Here is a 23990-nt window from a genome sequence, read left to right as displayed (position 1 = left end):
TTTTAAGTATGGTTTTTTAAAAAATATTTTTGAGAGAGAGGAAGGGAGAGGGAGAGAGAGAAACATCGGTGAGAGAGAAGCATCAACACCTGTCAGCTGCCTCCTGCATGCCTCTCTCTGGGGATCAAGCCCACAACCCATGTATGTGCCCTGACCTAGAGTAGAGCCAGCAACCTCTTGGTGCATGGGTCGATGCTCAGCCACTGAGCTATACCAGCCAGGCTGATTTTTCCATTTTACGGGTCAACCTGCTCTAGTAGCTTTCAGGGTGCTTTGAACTGGAAGATACCGTTTTGGGTATATGAGAACAGTATTATAAATGGCCTCATAGCTTAGAACATATGACTTAGAACATATGAAAGCAGTGGGTAAAAGTATATTGTTGGAAAATAAGAGGAAACCTCAAGAGTAAAGTATGCCTGAATACTGGTGGGAATAGAGGGATAGAATCCAGCAGGTATGAAAACCACAGAAGATGAACACAGGAATTGAAAGAAGCAAGACAACACCTTATTTCTTTTTTTCTCCCATCTTCCTTCTGGTTGCTTAGTTCCCAGTACAGGAGTAGAAGGCTTATTGCTGGCTCTGTGGGAATCTCTTGTGGCTTTTCCTGTTCTTTGAAAGAAAAATGGACCTTGTTTAAATAGCAGGAAGTGTCTGAGTTCTTTTTGCATCGATAAAAAGCACCAGCCTCACTGGCTGTTTACTGTGAGAACCAACCAGCTCCTAACTGACCCTATTGTGCTCTGTAGACTGGCTGGGGCAGGGCAGCGTGGGGGGGCGGGGGGGGTCACTGGAACCTATATTTTATCTCTCTTTTCTCTGTACTGTTACATTTTCTGTTTCCCTGGGAAGGGTTGGTTCCATTAATTCCTTGAGAGACTAACCAAAATCTCCTAGATTTCACACATTGAATACTTATCCATGTTCACTGGGAGAAGGATTTACAATCCCTTCAAAATCTAGTCTCCTCTCCTTGGTAAAAGGAGATATTATTTAAAATTACCCTGGTTTTACTGCCATGGGATACATTTGTTTTGTTTCTGAGCAGGATCTTATACTGTGATTAGTAAGTGAAAATACTATAAGACTACCACAGAATTGGCCCTGGCCAGTTTGGCTCAGCGGTTAGAGCATTGGCCTGCGGTCCAGAGAGACCCGGGTTCGGTTCCCACTAGGGGCACATACCTCGGTTGCAGTTTGTCCCCGGCCCTGGTTGGGTCGTGCGGGTGGCAACCACTCGATGTGTCCCTTTCACGTAGATGTTTCTCTCTCTCTCTCTCTCTCTTCCTCTCCCTCCCTCCCACTCTGTCTGAACAAAAAATGGAAAAATGTCCTTGGGTGAGGATAAAAAAATTTTAAAAAAAGACTACCACAGCATTGTAGGAGAGATTGAAAGAAAGTAAGTCTGTTTATTTCAACATTTTTTTGAGCTCCTATTTTAAAGAAGGGGCTGGGCACAGGTTTGACTTGGCAGAATCAACCTAATTTCTAGGAAATTGTGTTCTTGGCTCTGCTCCCTGCTTTTAGCAATAGGTTGTGCTCTTGTCCAATGCAATTTTGGTAGCTCTTTAAAAATTGGGCAATGGATGCCAGGCCTAGAAGATACCATGTGTACAGAGAATGAAACCAATTTTTCCGCATATAATTCTAAGGACACATAACTTGAGGCCGACTTCCTCTGACTAGCATGCTCATCAGAAAAACAGAAATACTGTTCATTATTTTAAGGTTATTGCTGAGGTCTCTTTCTTCTTAGGCTTTTTTCTTCAGGCTTTTTTTTCCTTCCAAAGAAATCCAGTCTGTCTACTTCCACCTTCCCCACCTACACAGTAACAGGCTAATAACAGGTACCACTTGCTTCTCTCAGTTGCATGCACATCGTCATCTTTGAGCTTTCTGAATGCTAGCATCAGTTCATTCTGGTTAGCAAAAGAAAGTAGATATGGGAAGCAGGAATAGTTGTGAAAACTATTGAATCATGATTTTGAGATGAATTAAAACTTCTCAAAATTCAAACACAAGACAGATTTGTTGTATATGCTTAAATATTTTTGTTAAGGGAGTATATGCAAATGGAGAGAGAAGATAATTAGCAGTCTCCAGAAATTTGATGAGCTTAGCTTACCCACTCTTGCTCAATGATTGAAAAATTTATGGACTTTTTGTTTTCACCTTGTTGTGCTTTTAATGAGAAAAGAAACATTGTCTAAAATTGATTGGTAGCTCCGTGGAGAATGTTTAGGCGCTATAAAAATTGAGGAACCCTAGGGAATCCAATTAAAGGAGAAGGCTAATTGTGACAAGAAGAAAACCGTGAAGTTGCTATGAAAGCATTGCTGCCTCATCAGACTTGGAATTTATACAAGCCTTCTTGTTTGGTGCCAGAGAGAGGGCTTAGCAATCGGTTCTGTCCCAGCTGCAGTCATTTGATTGTGTTGGTAGGGAGACCAACAAAAATAAGAGCATTTCAATAATCTAAACAGGACCAAACAAAGAGGCTGAACAAAGGTGTGTGTCACAGTGTCAGGGAGGGGGTGGTGGAAGGAGAGATGTGGCCTGGCAGCGTTCCGAAGGTGGGAAAAGGCAGGCTGCAGTTCAGAGGAGTAAACATCCAGGACCTGTGGCTTTGTAGCAAAACAGAGTGGCTGATGATTTGTTATGGTGCTGTCAGCACATCCGTTCTTGTTCAGTTTATACAATAATTGTGCACTTGGCAAATAGTGGCAAGAACTGAGAAATGACTGTTGAGAACTCTTGGATTGCTCTGCAATTCTGAAGAAAAACCATGGGTTCAAACCCAGAGACTAAGGATAGGCAGTATGTTTTTCTTAACAGTTATCTTTTTTTACTTTTAGTGGTTATTGTCTATGTAGTATCTTTAGTCTTTCTCTCTCCCTTTTTGTGTTCCACAGTCACTTCCACATATACTCTTAAATCTCCCAGACCCTTAAGCCTCATTTCTTCCCCTCTTAATAACAGCGATTGTTCAGGGCATGTTTATGGACCAGTCTGCAAACAGGAAACTCTACTTCCTGAAATGTGATGGGAGTTGAATGATACAGAATGGATAAGATGAAAATTTGTGAGTTAAGTATTCTTTAAGATCTTTGGCTGAAATGTTTTTTGTTTTTTTTTTAATGGGAAGAGGAAGGAGACAGTACAAGTTAGTGAGTGAAAGCAGCTTCCATTTCACAGAAACCCAAAATCAATCTTTCTAAAAAGCTGAATAAGCCCTAGAGTGTCTTTATTAAATTTCAGCTTAGGATAATGACATTTACCAGCCAACCTATTTGAAATCATCCAGGAGAGTGAGTTTGATTTAAAAAAAAAAGGATCAGAAGAGATCTGGCCAGCTCAGTTGGTGGTTGAGCATCCTCCTGTGCACCGACAGGTTGCCAGTTCAATTCCCAGTATGGGGCTTGCAGGAGGCAGCTGATTGATGTTTCACTCTCACATCAATGTGTTTCTCTTTCTCTCCCTCTTAAAAGTCAATAAAAATATTTTTTAAAGAAAAAAATAAATATAAGGCAGAAGAGGTATGTTTATTTGCATTTCTTGGTGTTTAAGTGTCTCCAGGAACAGGCAAGAGCAGGCCTGGTTTCTTTACATTCTCATGCTTCCAGAAGGTAAACCCTTCAGCTACAGAACTAGCAGAAACAGATATCTATGAGATAATATGGGCAGAGAAGCAACGGGTTTCTCAGGTTACTTACAGAAGATAGGACATGGACATCACTTTTAGATGTCTATGTGTACCTGCTGAGCCCTGAGTAAGGGTTGTAGCAGGGAAGTTTTCAGATGCCTGTGTCTGATTAGGATTATCAGTTGGGAAGGAACCTACACCTCCCTCTTTCGAAATATTTCTTCCCATAGCACTATTGGATCATGATTTAACAGTGCTTTGCATTCTTCTCTAGAATACTTTCCTGCTCTCATGATGACAAGCATCCTGGTTGCAGTAATTTTGGCTGCATACAGCTTTGCAGTGAATGATTTTGCTGCTTCAATTAAATGCAGTTTCCCCCTCCCCCCTTTTCTTCTCCCTAGGCAAGGAGAGCCTCATCACTGACAGTGGAAAGCTGTATGCCCTTGATGTCCTGCTGACTCGGCTCAAGTCTCAAGGACATAGGGTCCTTATCTACTCCCAGATGACCAGGATGATAGACCTACTGGAGGTAGGAGAAGGAACCTTGGGGACCTAGGACACATTGACATTTAACCTGTAGGAATCAGATGTCTGTGGCTAATGGCAGTTCTGCTTAATGGGAAGTCAAAACATCTTTGTGATTTTTCTGTCTGTAAAGGAGAAGCAGCTCCTGGCAGATGTGAGAGTATGCAAAGGATTTCTCCCTCCTTCCTTATACCAATGAAATAGAACAGCCCTTCCTCCCTTCCTTTACTAGGGAAGAAATTCCCTAATTTTAAAGTACATCAGAGCCTAGGAATTTCTTGAAAAGTCTTCTGAAATATATATGGAAAACAAGATTTGGGATTACTTCTCTATGTAAAACACCAGAAAGTTAATATAGTGGTTCTCAACTTGAGTACATATTACAGTCTCTGGTGGGACCTTTAACAAATACTGATGTCTGATCCCATCGTCAGAGATTTTTTTTTTTTTTTTTTTTTTTATCCTCACCCGAGGACATTTTTCCATTTTTTGTTCAGGTAGAGTGGGAGGGAGAGAGAGGAACAGAGAGAGAGAGAAACATCGATGTGAAAGGAACACATCGAGTGGCTGCCACCCGCACGACCAACCAGGGCCGGGGACAAACTGCAACCGAGGTACGTGCCCTTAGCGGGAACCGAACCCAGGTCTCTCCGGACCGCAGGCCGACGCTCTAACCACTGAGCCAAACCGGCCAGGGCCAGAGATTTTTTATTTAATAAGTTTGGAATGAGGTCTAGGCATTAGGATATTGTAAAGCTCCAAAGGTAATTCTCATATGCAGCAAAAGTTGACAGCCACTGGGTTATGTTGAAAGGCATAGCTGTCTTACTGTGCAAGACAGCTTTTGTTTTTTTTTTAGTTACTTCTCTGATGACATTGTCTCTGTTTTCTTGTTGTCTGAGTAGTTGTTTGTTACTGAGGGAGAGGAAGTCATGTACATCGAAAAAGAAGAGTAAAAGTGAGACAAATAATCACAAACCAGTCCTGGCCGGTTTTGCTTAGTGGTTAGAGCGTTGGCCCGCGGACCAATGAGTCTCAGGTTCGATTCCAGTCAAGGGCACGTACCTCAGTTGCGATTCATCCCCGTCCCTGGTTGGGGTTGTGCGGGAAGCAGCCACTCGATGTGTCCCTTTCACATCCATGTTTCTCTCTCTCTCCCTCTCTCCCTCTCCCTCTCCCTCTCCTTCCCACTCTATCTGAATAAAAATGGAAAAATGTACTTGGGTGAGGATAAAAATAAATAAATAATCACAAACCACTAGAGTAAATCTTTAGTGCAAGAATGTTGGAAAACCACTTGTCGAGAGGCTAAAGCACCTGGATATTAGTAATGTATAACTATTATTCTTTTCCATAGGTTCTATATATCTAAGGCTTTCTTTTTTTTTATATCCTCACCTGAGGACATTTTTCTTTTTCGCTTTCATCTTCAGACAGAGCGGGAGGGAGAAAAGGAGGGAAAGAGAGAGAGAAACATCTATGTGAGAGAGACACATTGAGTGGCTGCCACCTGCACGACCCCACCAGGGCTGGGGACAAACTGCAGCCAAGGTACGTGCCCTTAGCAGGAACCAAACCCAGGACTCTGGTCCGCAGGCCGATGCTCCAACCGCTGAGCCAAACTGGCCAGGGCTCTAAGCTTTCTATTCTAACCCTTCTACTCTAGGGATTAGTTGGTAAAAGTGGAAATTAGACTGTGATGATCCCTATCTAGGAATTAGAGAGGAGGGATCATATCAGTACAGAAGGAATGGAGGGTAGCAATAGGGAAGAATTTTTAAGTTCTTTGGAAGCCAGGGCTGGCTTGCTAAATTTTGCAGTGGATTATTTGAATTTAGTGGCAGTCTCTCTTTTTGTTAATAATCTAGTAATTTTTTTTTTCTTAGCGAGAGACACAAATGATATTCAATGTCAATTTAATCACTACGTCTTTTATTTAATGTAGTGTTCAGACCCAGAATGCTGTCAACAGGCCACACTTTTTGGTTTGTATTATAAGTAGGTTACCTATTTCCCAATGATGAGAATGCTTATAAGTGACTATAAATCACTCTAAAAGAGGTGATTAAGTCATTGTGTTTGATGTAAACCTGGACTCTGTCAAAGGTTCTAACAGCAGTAATTTAAAATAAAAAGACTACCTACATCTTTAATGTTCAGTTCAAAGCAGGTGATGCCAACAGCCAAAACAATGAGTTAACTTTCCTTCAGTGGTTCTCTTTTTAGATAAAGTGCACTTGCGTCTTGTCCTAAAGAGTCAGGGAAGTATAGATGAAGTAGTGATCTTTCACTGCTCAGAATTGTAGAAAAAGCAATATGTTAAAGATTTTGTAAGGGAGGTGATGATCTTTCTTTTCCAAGGCTATATAAGTGTGTTACAGATTTCTAAAAGTTGACTCATATTAAAGGAAAGGTCTAAGGGAAAGTGAGTAAACCACCAAAAAATTAGCTAACTCTAGTAAATGAAGGTGAGAGTGTGTGGTTTAAGTTTGATACGGTCCTACTTTTTTTCTTTTTTTAATTGATTTTAGAGAGAGAGTAAGGGACAGGGAGAGAGATGGAAACATTGATAAGAGAGAATATCGATTGGCTACCTCCTGCATGCCCCCCAGTGAGGATTTAGCCCACAGTCTGGGCATGTGCCCTGACGAGGAATTGAACTGGTGACCTCTTGGTGCATGGGTCAATGCTCAACCACTGAGCCACACCGGCCAGGCCATCTTACATTTTAGTTCCTCGTTTGGTATATTGCACACTTCTACGTACCCCTGAATATTACTAAAATAAGTAAATCAAAAGTATGATCTTGAGTTTTGTTTAGGATGGATGCTATAAACCTTTCCTCCCACCATCACTTTCTATCTCTCTCTAATCTAGCAGGGTTTTTTTGAAGGGGTCAGGGTTAGGGGCAGTTGGACTTTGCAAACAAGGCAGCTTGAGAACCTTTGCTAAATGTAGTTGCATCTCTCTATGGGGAAATCTGAATTGGGGAAAAGCAAATTCAAAGCCTGAATTTCACAATAGCTAACATTCCTTAGCCATATGTGTAACATGCATCTAAGATGCCGAAGCCAAAAAATTTTGCTGCTGTTTGTATGTTTTACTGAAAAACTAAAATGAAACTGTTGTCTAGATTCCTTAATACTATTCTGTTTTCTCCTTCAACATTAAATTTTAAAAAGTTTATTCTTTTTTTTTTTTATTTTATTTTCTATTTACCTAAATGAACTACATTCTCTATTCCAAAGGTTAGTCCACAAATTAAATATATTTTGTGGGCATAGAAATACAATGCCCACAATGTTTAGTATATGTTTAATCATTTATTGAAATGTAAATGTATTGTGGATCTTGGGACAGTTCAGGATTAAGTCTACATTGCTTTACCTTTTCAAAGAGTATTATGGGTTTCTCGGTGACTTTTGTTTTTTTTTTTTATCCTCACCCAAGGACATTTTTCCATTTTTTTGTTCAGGTAGAGTGGGAGGGAGAGAGAGGAACAGAGAGAGAGAGAGAGAGAAACATCGACGTGAAAGGAACACATCGAGTGGCTGCCACCCACACGACCGACCAGGGCCGCCGGGGACAAACTGCAACCGAGGTACGTGCCCTTAGCGGGAACTGAACCCGGGTCTCTTCTGGACCGAAGGCCGACACTCTAACCACTGAGCCAAACCGGCCAGGGCTCTCGGTGACTTTTGTAATGGAATCTTTCACTATATACATTCATTAGAGCTATTTTAGGTTTAAAACATTACCTGGTGCATGAACTCTAAGTCCCTTCTATAAGATGCTTTCCCTTGAGTATACTTAAGCTTTTTTTTTTTAAAGAAATAACCTTGATGGGGGTGGAGAGGGATTAACCAAAGAATTTATATGCATATGTGCATAACCCGTGGATATAGACAATAGTACAGTGAAGGCCTGGAGGGGGGGGCAGGAACAGGATGGAGAGGATCAAAGGGGGGACATCTGTAATACTTTCAACAATAAGGATAAAATAATACCTTGACCCTCACCTTGCTTTTTTATTTGCATAGTGTTGTGGTTTTTGTGTTTTCGATTATTTTTTAACATTTTTTTCAGGATTCTCTTTTTCCCTTGGCATTCTATACCCTATATGTCAAGGGAAAGAAAAGCTTTCAGTAGAGCCAGAGTTACAAACTCAGAGGGGGCATTGAAGCTCTGTTATAGAGCTGTGGAACGTGTCAGCATTTCTCATACAACAGCCTATTTGGGGTTTTTTTTGTTCTGTGCTTTAGCCTTGGCTCTCTATTTCTGGGACTCAGAAGAACTAGAAGACAGTAATTCACATAATTCTATATGGCCAGGTTTCCGTTTTGTGAGAAATACTAGATCTGGGCACTTAGTGTTTGTTCAGTATTTTCTAAAGTGATTGATAGCCTCCTTCTTCTTGGGCAAAAGTCTGACTTTAAATTTCTTGTGACTATATCAGATCTTCTTCCAAATAGAATTCTATATTCTTTCCCATAGCATCCAAATAATATTTTTGGATAGGGGATTAAAAAAGAAGACTGCTTAATTTTCAGGACCAAGAATTTTTAGTGTTCCATGAGCAGTCAAACACATAAATAGGGGAGGATATAATAGATCACCAAATGTTTATATTTACTGAGTCACCTATAAGGTCTTGGCCAATAGAAATATTATGGAAACAGACATAGCCCCTATGTAGTTGGGATAGTGGTGTCCAACTGAATGTCAGACAAAACTTTTCTTACCACCATCTTTACCCTAGTTTGGGATGTTGCAGAGAGCTTTTAACTCCCTACAGATGACTTACATTATCGCTGGGTGGTCTGTTTTGCGATATAGTCCTGTTGCAAATTGAGTCTGTAGTTTAAGGAAATAAGCCTCACTATTTTCTGTGAAATACAACAATGGTACTTGGAAAGGATCATCCAGCTTGTGCTGTATGTGGTGTGATTATTAAGTACTGAAACCCTCTTGAATTGCATCAGTGTATGAAAATAGTACAACTCAGAATTAAATCCAGATAATCCATAGGTAATAATGACATTTGAGACAATGGGTTGTATAACTTACCTCATCAGCAAGTACCTCACTGAGGAAGGATTAATACTGAACAGACATTCTATCATTTATGAGTTGGCTTCTCTTAGAACTTCAGGTTACCTTGGGAGCTGTGATTCTGAACATACCAGAAAGCTGAGTGTTCTAAAACTTTCCCATGGAATGTAAAACAAATTGGGGTCACTGTTGACTAGCATTTTCATTAGGTCTTAAGAATGATAAGAAGAATATGTGTCAGCTTACAATCATCCTATATTCTGTTTAGTTCATTTGTTTTTCATGCCAACTGTGAGTAAAGCATTTTGCTAGGCAGATGTAAATGTCACTTTAATGTGGTCTTTGCCAAGAATATATTGTGTGTGTATCTTATATAGATATCACAAACATAAATAACTGTCAAGTGTAGCCTGATATTGGTGCCAAAAATGAAACATAAACATTGCTGAACATAGCAGGAGAAACACATTTATTTCTAACTTAGTTGCTTGAGGAAGGCTTTACATAGGCAGTGAATCTAAACTGAACTTAAATAGCATTTCAACCATCATGGAGAAGGGCATTCCATATTAAGGAAGTCAGATATAAAAAGGCACAGAGACAGGAAGGTGGAAGACATTTAGGGAGAGGAGTGCACTGTGACTGGAGCATGTGGTATAGGAGAAAAGGAAATAACGCAATTAGTGTAAAGGCAGATTATGGTGGGCCCATGAATGCCTGTGATTAGGTCTTATTCCTAAGGGCTCTGTATTAGATATGGAAGGGATAGCTTCCATGTTTCATTCACTTGGTACAGCTTACCTGGACAGCAGAGAGGGTATAATAGACATTGAGAGGAGCCTCTTTTTTTGCTGGTGAAAGACCCCAAAGATGGAAAGGGACATGTCCAAGAAAATAATTACACCACATCTGCAGGTTTGTGGATCATACTGAGTCTTCCCCCTCAAAACGTTTTATGCAAGTGAAATTGTGTTAAAGTAAACACCAGAGGCAACTTTGAGAAGGAAAAGATCTCAGAATGAAAGTTCATGTTATAGATACATAGGCATTTTCTTTTCATATTACAAGTGCCCAATTATCCTTTCTTTATAACAATGATGGATAAGGGTATGGACAGAATATACTAAGAACATTATGGGGCTTCTCTCCCCACCTCACCCTTCTTTTTTTTTTTTACCCAGTGGTGGTATGTTTCTGTTTCCTTTGAGAAGCAGTGAAGGGGTTAAACCAAAGGCTCTGGAACCAGTCTACCTGAGTTCCAATCCTGGCTTCATTACCTACTGCCTATGCCACTTTAGAGACTTTACTTAACATCAGTAAAATGGGAGTAACAGTAGTGTCACCTACCTTTGAAAGCAATGGTGTAGATTAGAAAAGCAAAATCAGATAAAATACATAGAATAGTGATTGTCACTTAATAAATGCTCAATAAATGTGAACCATCATGATCACTACTACTTTAAGATGAACCTAGTCCCTTTGTGTTACACCATTGGGTATGTGAATGTTTGCTTTTATTTAGTATATTTTGAGGAGCTAGAGGCATTTGCTAACACTATTTGTTATGCGGATACCTGTTTACATGCCACTGCTTAAAAAGTAGGACTTATGGATGTAGTTTAAAACTGACTTGTCTTCTCAACTTGTATTCTAAGACTGGTTTTCAAGCTGATGGGGTGAGTTAGAGAATAAGAGACCTAGGTAGAGATTAAGCAGGCGGAGCCCTGGACACCCTACACTTTTTCATCAACCAGAATAATACAGTCATCCCCCACCACTTCACACTTCGACTTTTGCAGCTTCTCTCTCTCATGGTTTTTTTTAAAAACAGTGATAGAGTGATGTCGTGAAAGTCGAAGCACAAAGTTGGGGGACGACTGCGGAAATTTATTATTTATCACAGTAGAGTCTGGAATTGATTCACCGTGATAAACAAGGGCCGACTGTAATACTTTTTTTTTTTATTCTCACCCACGGACATTTTTTTCCTTAGAGTGGGAGGGGGAGAGAGAGAGAGAGAGAGAAACATCGACGTGAAAGGGACACATCGAGTGACTGCCACCCGCACGACCAACTAGGGCCGTGGACAAACTGCAACTGAGGTACACGCCCTTAGCAGGAACTGAACCCAGGTCTCTCTGGACCACAGGCCGATGCTCTAACCGCTGGCCAGGGCTACTTTTTATCAATTTTATATTAGAGGGGTTTCATGTAAGATTTTGCTTTAAAAAAATGTGTTTCAGTGCTTTAAAAACAGCATAAGGATATGTTCTACAACAGTATTTCTCGAACATGTATGTGCTTACAAGTCACTCATGTAAAAATGCAAATTCTGATTCACTAGGCATGGGTGTGCCCCTCTATTCTGCATTTCTAACAAACTTCAGGTGTTGCCAGTGCTGTTCATCTGAGGACCATATTTGAAATAGTAAAATTCTAAGGGACTCTGCCCTGCCTTTCCTCTGTGGTGATTGTTCTTACCTGCTGATATAGACTATCTATTGCAATCATCTTTGGAGCTTTTTAAAAATAAACTGGTCCAGCCCTGGCTGGTTTGGCTCAGTGGTTGGAGTGTTGGCCCATGGACCAGAGAGTCCCGGGTTCAAATCCAGTCAAGGACCCATACCTCGGTTGCCGTTTGTCCTTGACCCTGGTCAGGGTCATGCAGGGAGCAACCAGTGGATGTATCCCTCCCACGTTGATGTTTCTCTCTCTCTCCTCCCCTCCCCACTCTATCTGAAGATATATGGAAAAATATCCTCAGGCGAGGATTTTAAATAAATAAATAAAATAAACTGGTCCACCCCTGGCCAGTTTGGTTGGTTGGAGCTTCATCCTGTGCACCAAAAGGTTGTGGTTTGATTTCCCACATACCTAGGTTTCAGATTTGAGCCCCAATTGGGGCACGTATAGGAGGCAACCAATTGATGTTTCTCACATCAATGTTTCTCTCACTCACTCTCTCGGTCTCTCTCTTTCTCTCTAAAAGTCAATAAAAACATACCCTCGGGTGAGGATTTAAAAATGTTTTAGAAATAAACCAGTTCAGGTTCTAGCCCAGACCTACAGACTCAGAATCCCTGGGGTGAGCCCATACACAGGTGTTTTATTTTATTTTTTCATTCCTCACCCAAAGATATTTTCTATTTATCATAAGCTAGAGTGGGAGGGAGAAAGGGAAAGAGAGAAACATCAATGTGATAGAGCCACATGACTGGGCTGTGATGAACTGCAACCAAGGTATGTGCCCTTGGCTGGAATCGAACCTGTGACTCATTGGTCTGCAGGCCAATGCTCCAGCCACTGAGCCAAACAGGCCAGGGCCGCAGGTATTTTTAATCCTGGTTAAGAATCACTACTCAAATGCCAAAAGTACATCTTGTTCATAACTCCTTTGGCTTCTTCAATAATTTTTTTTTTATTCTCACCCGAGGACATTTTTGCATTTATCTTCAGCTAGAATGGTGGGAAAGAGGGAGGAAGAGAGAGAGAGAAACATCATTGTGAGAGAGACACATTGAGTGGTTGCTGCCCACACAACCCCAACCAGGGCCGGGGACAAACTGCAACCAAGGTACATGCCCTTAGTGGGAACTGAACCCAGGCCTCTCCAGTCCGCAGGCCAACACTCTACCCGCTGAGCCAAACTAGCAAGGGCTTCAATAATTATTATTTATTATCTTTGACTGTATTTATCTTCAGAGAGAGCGGGAGGGACCGCAACCAGGGCCGTAGACAAACTGCAACCAGGTACACGCCCTTAGTGACAAACAAACTCCAGACTCTTTGGTCCGCGGGCTAAGGCTCTAACTGCTGAGCAAACCCAGCCAGGGTGCTTCAGTAATTTTTTAAAAAATAGTATCTACTAGAAACTTAAAGGTCTCAAGACTTCCTAAATATTAAAAACCATAATTTTTATTCTATTAGGTCAGTGGTATTAGAGCTTACTTTGATTAGTAGTTATTGATCCACAAGAATCTACTCAGGAGTACTGGTGTTCGTATTTGTTTAATTAAAGGAGGATACTAAATTATGAGACCTCTAGGAGAGGAAGAAGATCTACATTTGGTTTCTGCTTTAAGTGGAGCAAAAGGAATTCTTGTGACAAGGCTCCAGGAAATTTAATCATTCTGGTGATTATTTTCTAAGCCTTTCCTAAATAACAAAAATGGACTTGAGTATCTTTGGTTTCTAAAGAGTACATAGTGTAAGGAAGGACTGGATAATGGTTGGTCTTTCTGTCCCATAAGCTCTCTTTTTTTTTAAATTTTTTATAATTATTTTTTTTATCCTAACCCGAGGTCATTTTTGCATTTATCTTCAGATAGAGCAGAAGGGAAGAAGGGGGAAGAGAGAGAGACAAACATCGATGTGAGAGAGATATTAGCTGGTTGCCACCCACACAACCCCAACTGGGGCAGGGGATAAACTGTAACCAAGGTACGTGCCTTTAGCAGGAACCGAACCTGGGACTCTCTGGTCCACAGGCTGACGCTCTAACCACTGAGCCAAACCGGCCAGGGCCTATAAGCCCTCTTTAATGTACAGGAGTACTAAGCATGACACAGTTTCTATAAACTATAATAAAGTCATCCAGCAAGTGGTAACCACCCAGCAGTGGTCCTCAGACATGTGAGTGAACTACAGAGAGTTGAGGGATGACTGGAAACATTGTACCATCTTAGACAGTTTCTAAACCAGATCTCACCTGTTGGCTTTGAAAAGAATATATTAAGCAAGGCTCTTAAGATGAATTTTGCCCAGCCAGTGTGGCTCAGTGGTTGAGCTTCAACCCATGGCACCAAGAGGTCACCAGTTCGATTCCCAGTCAGGGCACATGTCCAGGTTATGGGCCAGATCCCCAGTGGGGGGCATGCAGGAGGCAGCCTATCAATGTTTTTATCTCTCCTTCTCCCTTCCTCTATCTTTAAAATCAGTAAAGAAAAAAGAAAAAAAAAGGATGAATAAATAAACAAATAAATGATTTTAGAAAAATGAATCCTTGCCCTGGCTGGTTTGGCTCAGCGGTTAGAGCGTCGACCTGCGGTCCGGAGAGACCCGGGTTCAGTTCCCGCTAAGGGCATGTACCTCGGTTGCAGTTTGTCCCCGGCCCTGGTTGGGTCGTGTGGGTGGCAACCACTCGATGTGTCGCTTTCACGTCGATGCTTCTCTCTCTCTCTCTCTTCCTCCCACTCTATCTGAACAAAATATCGAAAAAGATGTCCTCGGGTGAGGATTAAAAAAAAAGAAAGAAAAATGAATCCTTGAAAACCTTTTGATGTTTTCATTGTTTAAGTGGAGATAAACTTTTTTAGATAAATTTATTCTAATTTTTCTTTTTATTGATTTTAGAGAGAGGAAGGGAAAGAGAAAGAGAAACATACATTGATGTGAGAGAGAAGCACCAATCAGTTGCCTCCCACACTTGCCCCAAGTGGAGATGGAACCCACAACCTGGGCATGTGCCCTGACCAGGAATCGAACCTGCCACATTTTGATGCATGGGACTATGCTCCAACCAACTGAGCCACACCGGCCAGGGATAAATTGGTTTTTAAATTAAATTTTCAAAAGTGCTGTGAGTACTATCAAATCATTTCTTAGGATTTGTTTTTCTTTTAGCAAAATAGAATTGAATTTTATACTAAGTCATTAGCTGTTTCTAGGATCATAGGAAAACTGAAGTAGGAATGGGAATGGGCACAGTTCTTGAAATTAGGCTTTTTTTTCCAGATGAACATTTGATTAAATATCTTTTCTAAACAGCCTAGACTTTTAGAGAGACAGCTAGAATAGCTTTGATACAGCCAGAATTTATGAATGAAATACTAAATTGCTTTTTTAGCTCAGTCTTAATCTTTTAGCTGTTTTTCTATGGTATGGTATGAGAATGTAGACATTCCTATCTGCTTTTAACTGCTTTTTCCATGTCCATTTATTTGTTTTGAAGCTATTTACTGAAATAGGATCCAAACTCATCTAAACCTTCTGAAATCCCACTACTCCCCTGGGTGAGAAAGCATAGGCTTAAGCAGTAAATGGAAAAGGTTCACTTCTATTGCCTTAATAACAGGATTTCTGTAATCAGTGTTAGTTTGATTACGGTCTAGGATTAATATTTCTGGTATTGTGCTGACCTTGATATATAAACGATGTGAACAGCAAGATCTACAAGAAGATTCATTCATTCAGTACTCTCACTGAGGTTAGAAGTTCTGGTTTAAAAGGCAAAATAGTGCCTTGCAAGAAGCCCATCTTTTGGTTCAAGTCCAAATCTGTGGGTGTCTGTCTATATAGTCTCATTAATTTTGTTGTTCTGGATAACATTTCCTGATTGGATTAGCTGCCAGCGTATAGTTAGCCTTTAAAGACCATCACCATACCATCACTTTTTTTATCATCTTTCCTGAATTCCACCTTATCTAAAACACCCCTACTCTTCTGCCTTTAGCCCCATTCCATTATAGGGCTATATCATTGAATGTGAACTTGAGCCCTCGTCAGTTTGGTTCAGTGGTTGGAGCGTCAGCCCGCAGACCAGAGAGTCTCAGGTTTGGTTTCCACTAAGGGCACGTACGTACCTCGGTTGCGATTTGTCTCTGGCCCCTGTTGGGGTCATGTGGGTGGCAACCAGTTAATGTATGTGTCTCTCTCACATCAATGTTTCTCTCTCTTTCTTCCTCCCTCTCTCCCTCCTGCTCTATCCGAAGATAAATGCAAAAATGTCCTCAGGTGAGGATAAAAAATAAAAATTAAATATGAACTTGAAGCTCACTGTGGCTGAATATTTTCTGCCCCTCTGATTATCAAAGTCCTTACAGAACTACCTGGAGACAGAAAGAAATAGTAAAAAATAACAATAATAAGTATACACACACACACACACACACACACACACATATATATATATATAAACACAGTAAAAAGGTGTCTCAAAGAAGAACATTGTCAACCAGCTTCACTTCACAGTTACCCTAGCCAGAGACCTCTGCCAAGCAATTAAGGAGTTTAGAGTACTTGCTCTAAGAGTAGGTGGTATATAACTGCACCAGCCATACCAAACTGTAACAATCTTGTGTGCTGAAATATCCAGCCACTTATAAGAGCTACGTATGAGAATTTTACCTTAAAAGAACATTTGAACTTGAGTTTGAGTGGTGAACATACAAGATAATGTATAGATGATATGTTGTAAAATTGTGCACCTAAAACCTGTATAATTTTGTTAGCCAGTGTCACTTCAATAAATTCAATAAAAAGTGGGGAGGGGATGAACATTTGACCATGGAAAATTAATTAATACAAACATCTCCCAATGATTAACCTTTTTCGATAGGTAAGTTATTTTGGAACCAAAGTAAATGTTTTTGTTTATCCTCACCCTAGGACATTTTTGCATTTATCTTCAGATAGAGCAGGAGAGAGAATGGGAGGAAGAGACAGAGAGAGAAACATCGATGTGAGAGAGACATAATGACTGGTTGCCACCCACACGCCCCCAACCAGGGCCGGGAACAAACTGCAACCGAGGTACGTGCCCTTAGCGGGAACCGAACCCAGGTCTCTTTAGTCTGCGGGGCTGATGCTCTAACCTCTGAGCCAAACTGGCCAGGGCCAAAGTAAATGTTTTATGGTGTTTCTTTTTTTTTTTTGCACAGATAGAGTGGGAGGGGGAGAGAGAGAGAGAGAGAGAAACATCGACGTGAAAGGGACACATCGAGTGGCTGCCACCCGCACGACCAACCAGGGCCGGGGACAAACTGCAACCGAGGTACGTGCCCTTAGCGGGAACCGAACCCGGGTCTCTCCGTACCGCAGGCCGATGCTCTAACCGCTGAGCCAAACCGGCCAGGGCTTATGGTGTTTCTTATAGGTAGGCAGCTATGTTGAAATTTTTATAATAATTTCCTACAAATGGATTTTTGAAATATAATCCAATAATTAGAAGTAAATAAAGAAGGAGGAAATCAGTGCTCATTTGGACGTCATCTGAAAGAATTGCAGCTTCTAAGAATGGAGATAGAGGTTCTCTCTGTTGCATCTCTTGAAGTCTCTTCTCCATTCTTAAAAGTTGTGATTCCACCCTAGCCAGTTTTGCTCAGTGGTTAGAGCGTCTGCCTGTGGTCCAGAGAGACCCGGGTTTGGTCCCTGCTAAGGGCACGTACCTCGGTTGCAGTTTGTCTCCAGCCCTGGTTGGGTCATGCGGGTGGCAGCCATTCGATGTGTCCCTTTCATGTCGATGTTTCTCTCTCTCTCTCTTCCTCTCTCTCCCTCCTGCTCTATCTAAACAAAGAATGGAAAAATATCCTCCAGTGAGGATAAAAAAAAAAAGTTGTGATTCTTTTTTCTTTTTTTTCAAAGTTGTATGACATCTTTCTTCTTTCCAGCCTGTCATTTTTTTTCTGAAATCTTTATTGTCGAATGTAGAATGTATTACAGATGTTCCACATTTTTCCCCCATTGATGCCCCTCCTCCCCGCTCCCGCCCCCCTCCCGTCTTTTCCCACACTGTTGTCTGTGTCCACTGGTTATGCATATGAGTTCTTTGGTTTATTTCTTCCCACCCCCCCAACCCCTTTCCCTTTGAGGTTTGTCAGTCTAGCAATGAATTTGTACTTCTTAATCTCTTCACCTTTTTCACCCATTCCCCCAAACCCCCTCCCATCTGGCAACCAACAAAATGTTCTCTGTATCTGTGAGAATGTTTCTGTTCTACCTGTTCATTTTGTTTGTAGATTCCATTGTCGATAGATATGTATTCATTGCCATTTTGTTTGTTCACATATTTTATCTTTTTCTTCAAAAAGACCCTTCATCATTTCATAGAATAACGGTTTGGTGGTGATGAACTCCTTTAAGTTTTTCTTGTCTGGGAAAGTCTTTATATGGCCATCGATTCTAAATGACAGCTTTGCAGGATAGAGTAATCTTGGTTGTAGGTTCTTGCTTTTCATCACTCTGAATATTTCTTGCCACTCCCTTCTGGCCTGCAAAGTTTCTTTTGAGAAATCAGCTGACAGCCTTATGGGAACTCCCTTGTAGGTAACTAGCTGCCTTTCTCTTGCTGCTTTTAAGATTCTCTCTTTGTCTTGAACCTTTTGCATTTTGATGATGATGTGTCTTGGTGTGGGCGTATTGGGGTTCATCTTGTTTGGCACTCTCTGTGCTTCCTGGACTTGTATGTCTCTTTCCTTCACCATGTTAGGAAAGTTTTCTGCCATTGTTGTTACAAACAGGTTTTCGATTTCTTGTTCTCTCTCTTCTCCTTCTGGCACCCCCCAGATGCGAATGTTGGCACGCTTGAAGTTGTCCCAGAGGCTCCTTACACTATCCTCATTTTTTTGGATTCCTTTTTCTTTTTGCTGTTCTGATTGGGTGTTTTTTGCTTCCTTATATTTCAAATCGATGGTTTGCTTCTTGGGTTTACGTACTCTACTATTGAATCTTTGTAAATTATTCTTTATCTCAGTTAAAGCCTCCTTCGTTTCTAACTGTTCATCGATCATTTCTGAGTGGTCCTTTTTTATGCTCTTGAGGCCCTCACTGAGTTCATTGAGCATCCTTATAAGCAGTATTTTGAACTCAGCGTCTGTTAGGTTGCTTATCTTTATTTCGCTTAGTTCTTTTCTTGGTGTTTTGTTCTGTTCTTTCATTTGGGACCTGTTTCTTTGTCTCCTCATTTTGGCTGCCTCCCTGTGTTTGTTTCTGTGTATTACTTAACGAGCGGTATGGGGCTAGCTAAGACCAGATGCTGCTCGTTTGAAAGAATTTAGGTAAAACCTGAAGCAGGATCCAAGTCAGGCCAATCCTATGGTTAAGCAAGTGGCAACAGCTTGGGTGGGCCTGAAAGTTGGGTGGGGCAGGGCCTCAGGGAGTCACCAGGGCGGGGCTACCAGTGTGAGCCAAGTTGCTGGAGTCCCTGATATGGCGACTGTCTGCCACCCCAGGGAAGGGCTCACCAAAGGAACAAAGGCCTCTACAGCACGTTTGTCCCAGAGAAAGCCCCCTCTCCAGCCCTCGCTCCAGTGCCAAACAGCTCAGTTCTTCCCTGTATGTCTCTGGTGCCCCTCGTGCTGCCTCCCCTCCAAGCTTAGTGGGAGTGAGTTCGATAAGTCCGTGCGTGGGCCCTTTAAGGAGCTGCCTGGGGCTCCAGCCGCTTCAGCTTCCCTGAGCCTCAGTTCCTGCTGGTTTTTCCAGCCAGGGGTTATGGGGACTTCTCTTCCTGGCACTGGAACCCTGAGCGGGGCACCTGGTGTGGGACGGAGACCCCTCAGTCCTCAGGAAGGACCTTCCCAGCTGAGATAGCCTCCTGATTTTTATCCGCCACATGTGGGTGTGGGACCAGCCTGTCTCACCCCCGCCGCCTCTAGTGCCTCTGCCCCTCCGCCCCTCCTACCAGCCTCAGTGCAGCTTCTTTAATTTCGTAGTTGTAGGACTTCCATTCAGTTTGATTTAAGGCGGTTTTGAATGATGGTTGTTCTGTAGTTTAGTTGTAACTTGGATGTCGTTGTGGGAGGACGCGATACTGCATTTATCTACGCCGCCATCTTGACCGGAAGTCCGTGATTCCTTGCTCTGGCCGGTTTGGCTCAGTGGTTGAAGTGTCGATACGTGGACCAATGAGTCACAGGTTCGATTCCAGTGAAGAGCATGTACCTTGGTTGCAGTTCATCCCCATCCCTGGTCTGGGTTGTACAGGAGGCAACCAGTCGATGTGTCTCTCTCACATTGACATTTCTCTCTCTCCCCCTCCAACCTCCCCCTCTGTCTGAAGATAAATGCAAAAATATCCCCCGATGAGGATAAAAAAAATATATTGTGATTCCTTGGCCCTGGTTGGGTCGCTCAGTTGGTTAGAGCATGGAACCAGTACACCAAGCTTACGGTTGATTCTTGTATGTCCCAAGTCAGGGCACAGACAAGAGTCAACCAGTGAATGCATAAACAAGTGGAACAATAGGTCAGTGTTTCTGTTCCTCTCCCTTCCTTTCTCTCTCTCTCAAAATCAATAAATTTTAGGGGTTTTGTGTGTGTGTGTGTGTGTGTGTGTGTGTGTGTGTTTTAATTCAGATAGAGCAGGAGGGAAAGAGAGAGAAACATCGATGTGAGAAGGACTTATCTACTGGTTGCCACCCACACAACCCCAACCGGGGCTGCGGACAAACTGCAACCAAAGTATGTGCCCTTAGCAGGAACCAAACCCGGGACTCTCTGGTCCGCGGGCCGACACTCTAACCACGGAGCCAAACCAGCCAGGGCAATAAATAATTTTAAAAACTTGTGATTCCTCGCCCGGCCAGTGTGGCTCAGTGGATTTAGCGTTGTCCCATGGATTGACAGATCCCAGTTCAATTCCTGGTTAAGGCACATGCCCAGGTTGAGAGCTCGATTCCCAGTTGGGGGTATGCAAGAGGCAGCCAATCGATGTTTATCTCTCACATCGATGTTTCTCTCTTTCCCTTCCTTTCTCTGAAAAAATCAGTAAAAACGTATTTTTTGTAAAAAGTTGTGATCAATCCAACCAGTGTTGCTCAGTGGGTTGAGCATCGTCCCATGGACATTTCGAATCCCAGTCAGGGCACATGCCCGGGTTGTGGGTTCGATCTGATCAATGTTGATGATGATCTCTCAGTGTTTCTCTCTCATTCCCTCTCTCTCTTTCAAAAAAATCAATAAAAACATATTTTTAGAGTTGTGATTCCTCTTACACATTATGTCATGAATATTCTTTGCTATGGAAAGTTACTTTGCGTTCTGTTCAGTCTGATGCTTTGGCCTCTTAACAGTAGTGCATGCTGTGCTGGAAATGGAAGTTTAGGCTGTAAATTCAAGGACTTTGGTCAGCAAGGATTTGCTGGAGAGAAACACATCACAGAAAGTGTTCTTTACTGAAAGAAAACTGGATAGACCATATCTGTGAGAAACACCTGGTTGGTGACTAAAAAGCCATTTTGGTTTAGAGATACCATTTTGTTTATTTGTTTTTTGTTTTTGCTGAAACCTACAGAAATAAGATTAGTTTCCAAGTTGAAATTGAGGGTGGTTATAGCCTTCAGGTTACCCTCTGTTTTTACACACTGGCAGTAAACTAATTCCTATACTTTTGAGATTGGTTTCTCCTTATTTGGATATAATGACTTGCCCCAGTATGGATGAGGTAGAAGGTGGGTAGATGCTTGTGGGAATTGGAATATAGTAATTTGCATCAAATTGATTATATCTGTTTACTCTTAATTGGCAGGAATATATGGTTTACAGGAAGCATACCTATATGAGGCTTGATGGCTCATCCAAGATATCGGAGAGGCGGGACATGGTTGCTGATTTTCAGAACAGGTAATTTTAATAAGAATTACAAAAACTCCTCATTTGGTTTTCCTTTAGAGCTTGAGATGTTGAGTTTAAAAGAAATATCAACACATCTCAGATTGTTAAGTGATCGTGATAGTTCCTGCCACTTTAAGAAGTAGCTAAATCTGCTTATAGCAGTTCAGATCTGTGTGTCTATGAGAGAGAAAAAATGAATACTTGGCAATTTTTGTGTTTGAAATCTGCTTTCTTACCAAATCAGTGCCTATTTCTTTGGGTCATAAAATAAATGATTTTTGAGTATGAACCAAGACCTCCTTCTGTAGATGATATGTATGTAGAAAAAAAGTGCATACGGCTATGTTCCTAAATATTAAGAGTGGCTGTCTCTGGTGTTACCTTATAGTTGATTTGAGTTCATTTTTCCTTACCTACTTCACTTTATAGAGGTCTTTAAAAAAATTTTCCTTTTTCTTGCTTTCCCTCTAGTCTTGTAATACAGTGCAGTATGATAACTTGCAGTAGTGTGCAATCTATTCAGCTGGCAGCTCTCAGTTACAGTACTTCTACCTGATAATGAGCCTATGAAATTTCAAATACTACCTGCTGGATGCTGATGGCTTACAGAGCCATAATTATCCTAAGTGCAGGTTCTCATTGTAATAAGCAGAGTCTGGTTACTGCTCTCTCCAAGGAGAAAGCCAAGCTTTGCTAGTGACAGGTCTGCTGAACTCCACCCTTAATTTTCTTCCTTAAACCTGGAGAATTAAGGAATAGAGTAGATCTTAATGTTCTATAAATCAGAACGTTCTGAATTTCTGGCCTTTGTGTAGTAGTCTGTTAATATTTAACTTTTGAGTTCTGGGGAAGAAAGTGAAGCACATAACCATTTGTATTTAGATTACAATTGTTTTAATTTCTTTCAGTTTTAATGCATGGTTTACTTCAAATGTAAAATAATTTAGCATAAAATAAATCCATAGTTCTACATAGAATGTCCTCTGATGAGAGCTTTTGCTATTGCATGATCCTTTACAGGAGAGCACAGGAAAAGAGATACAGCCTGATGTTTTGGTTCACAGTGTATATTCAGGCCAATAACTTCTTCATTGAAACTATACATCTGAATTTAGGTGGCTGTTTGACCAACAATGGAGCAGAAGATCTACTTTGAACCTATTTCAAATTTGTTCTTGGAGCAGCTGTGTATATGACCTAACCTAGCTTCTCACCAAGCAGGAACTATCAGCAGATTTTTTAATTGATTATTTGAGACTTGTATAAGCATCGTAGTGCCTCCTAACCCCAACACATTGTTATGCATCCCCCCAAAGAAGTTAACCAGCTGATTTCACCTTTTCATGATTCTAAAATCAAATGAAACACATTTTACTTTGTCCTTACATCCTCCAGCCTGAGAACTCCAACAGATAATCTTATACGAAAGATCTATATATAGACTATATGTTTTCTCCAGGGTGCATTTAATTTCTCCAGGCATGCCAGTACCTCTGTGATGTGGGCACACTGGTAGGAGGTGGCATGAGTTGTGTGTTAGAAGAAACCTTCATTAAGTAATGGGTATTTTACCTACTACTGTTTGTCTTTATTTTCCACTAATATCTTTGATACACTTTTGAGGATTTCATTAACAGCAATGCTGTTTTTTCCAGTAACATTTGGCATTGTTCCATGTTGTAATAAAATGCCTATTCAGGAAAATTTGAGAAATATTTAATCAAGAAAATAAAAATCACCCATAATCCCATTACTGTTAACATTTTGGAATATCCCCTCTAGTCTTTTTTTTTTCTTTTAAGAACAGTTTATTGATTTTTAGAGACAGAATTATCAGTGTAAGAATGCATGGATTGGCTGCCTTCTGCACGCATCCCCACTGTGGACTGGGAATCAAGCCCACAACCCATGCATGTGTCCTTGACTAGGAATCCAATTGGCAACCTCCTGGTGCACCAGACCATGCCCCACCAGTTAAGCCACACAGGCCATGTCTCCCTCCAGTCTTTAATGGATGTATGTGGTTATATTTACATGTTGATACCATGTTATAGATATGAGTGTGTGTCCTGATTTCTTCCACTTATCATATCATAAACATTTTTTCCCATATAATTTTAAAAGTTTTTGTAATCATTATTTTTTTCTATCTTTATTTTTTTAATCCTCACCTGAGGGTATTTTTCCATTTATTTTCAGACAGAGTGGGAGGGAGAGAGAGACTCACACACACAGCAACTGGTTGCCTCCCACATGACCCTGACCAGGGCAAGGGATGAACTGCATCTGAGGTATGTGCCTTTGACCAGAATCAGACCCACAACTCATTGGTCCATGGGTCGATGCTCTAACTACTGAGCCAAACTGGCCAAGGCCATCATTATTTTTAAATTACCAATATCCCATTACACTGGGTGTATTATAATTGTTAAAAATG

The 23990-nt window shown here is 41.2% G+C and overlaps 1 protein-coding gene across 4 annotated transcripts in view; it reads left to right on the top strand.

Annotated features, from left to right (window-relative positions):
* INO80 (INO80 complex ATPase subunit) overlaps nt 1-23990 on the top strand; it is a 120747-nt gene that overhangs the window by 75612 nt on the left and 21145 nt on the right. For all 4 annotated transcript variants that reach the window (XM_036259610.1, XM_036259606.1, XM_036259621.1 and 1 more), the window contains 2 exons: nt 4051-4178; nt 21468-21562. In XM_036259610.1, coding sequence (XP_036115503.1) covers nt 4051-4178; nt 21468-21562 — 223 coding nt within the window. The remainder of the gene's footprint in view (nt 1-4050; nt 4179-21467; nt 21563-23990) is intronic.

Source organism: Molossus molossus, unplaced genomic scaffold (genome assembly GCF_014108415.1).
Source record: "Molossus molossus isolate mMolMol1 unplaced genomic scaffold, mMolMol1.p scaffold_m16_p_1, whole genome shotgun sequence".
Lineage (NCBI taxonomy): Eukaryota > Metazoa > Chordata > Mammalia > Chiroptera > Molossidae > Molossus > Molossus molossus.
Note: the sequence above shows the minus strand (reverse complement) of the source record. Positions and strands in the feature narration are given on the sequence as shown.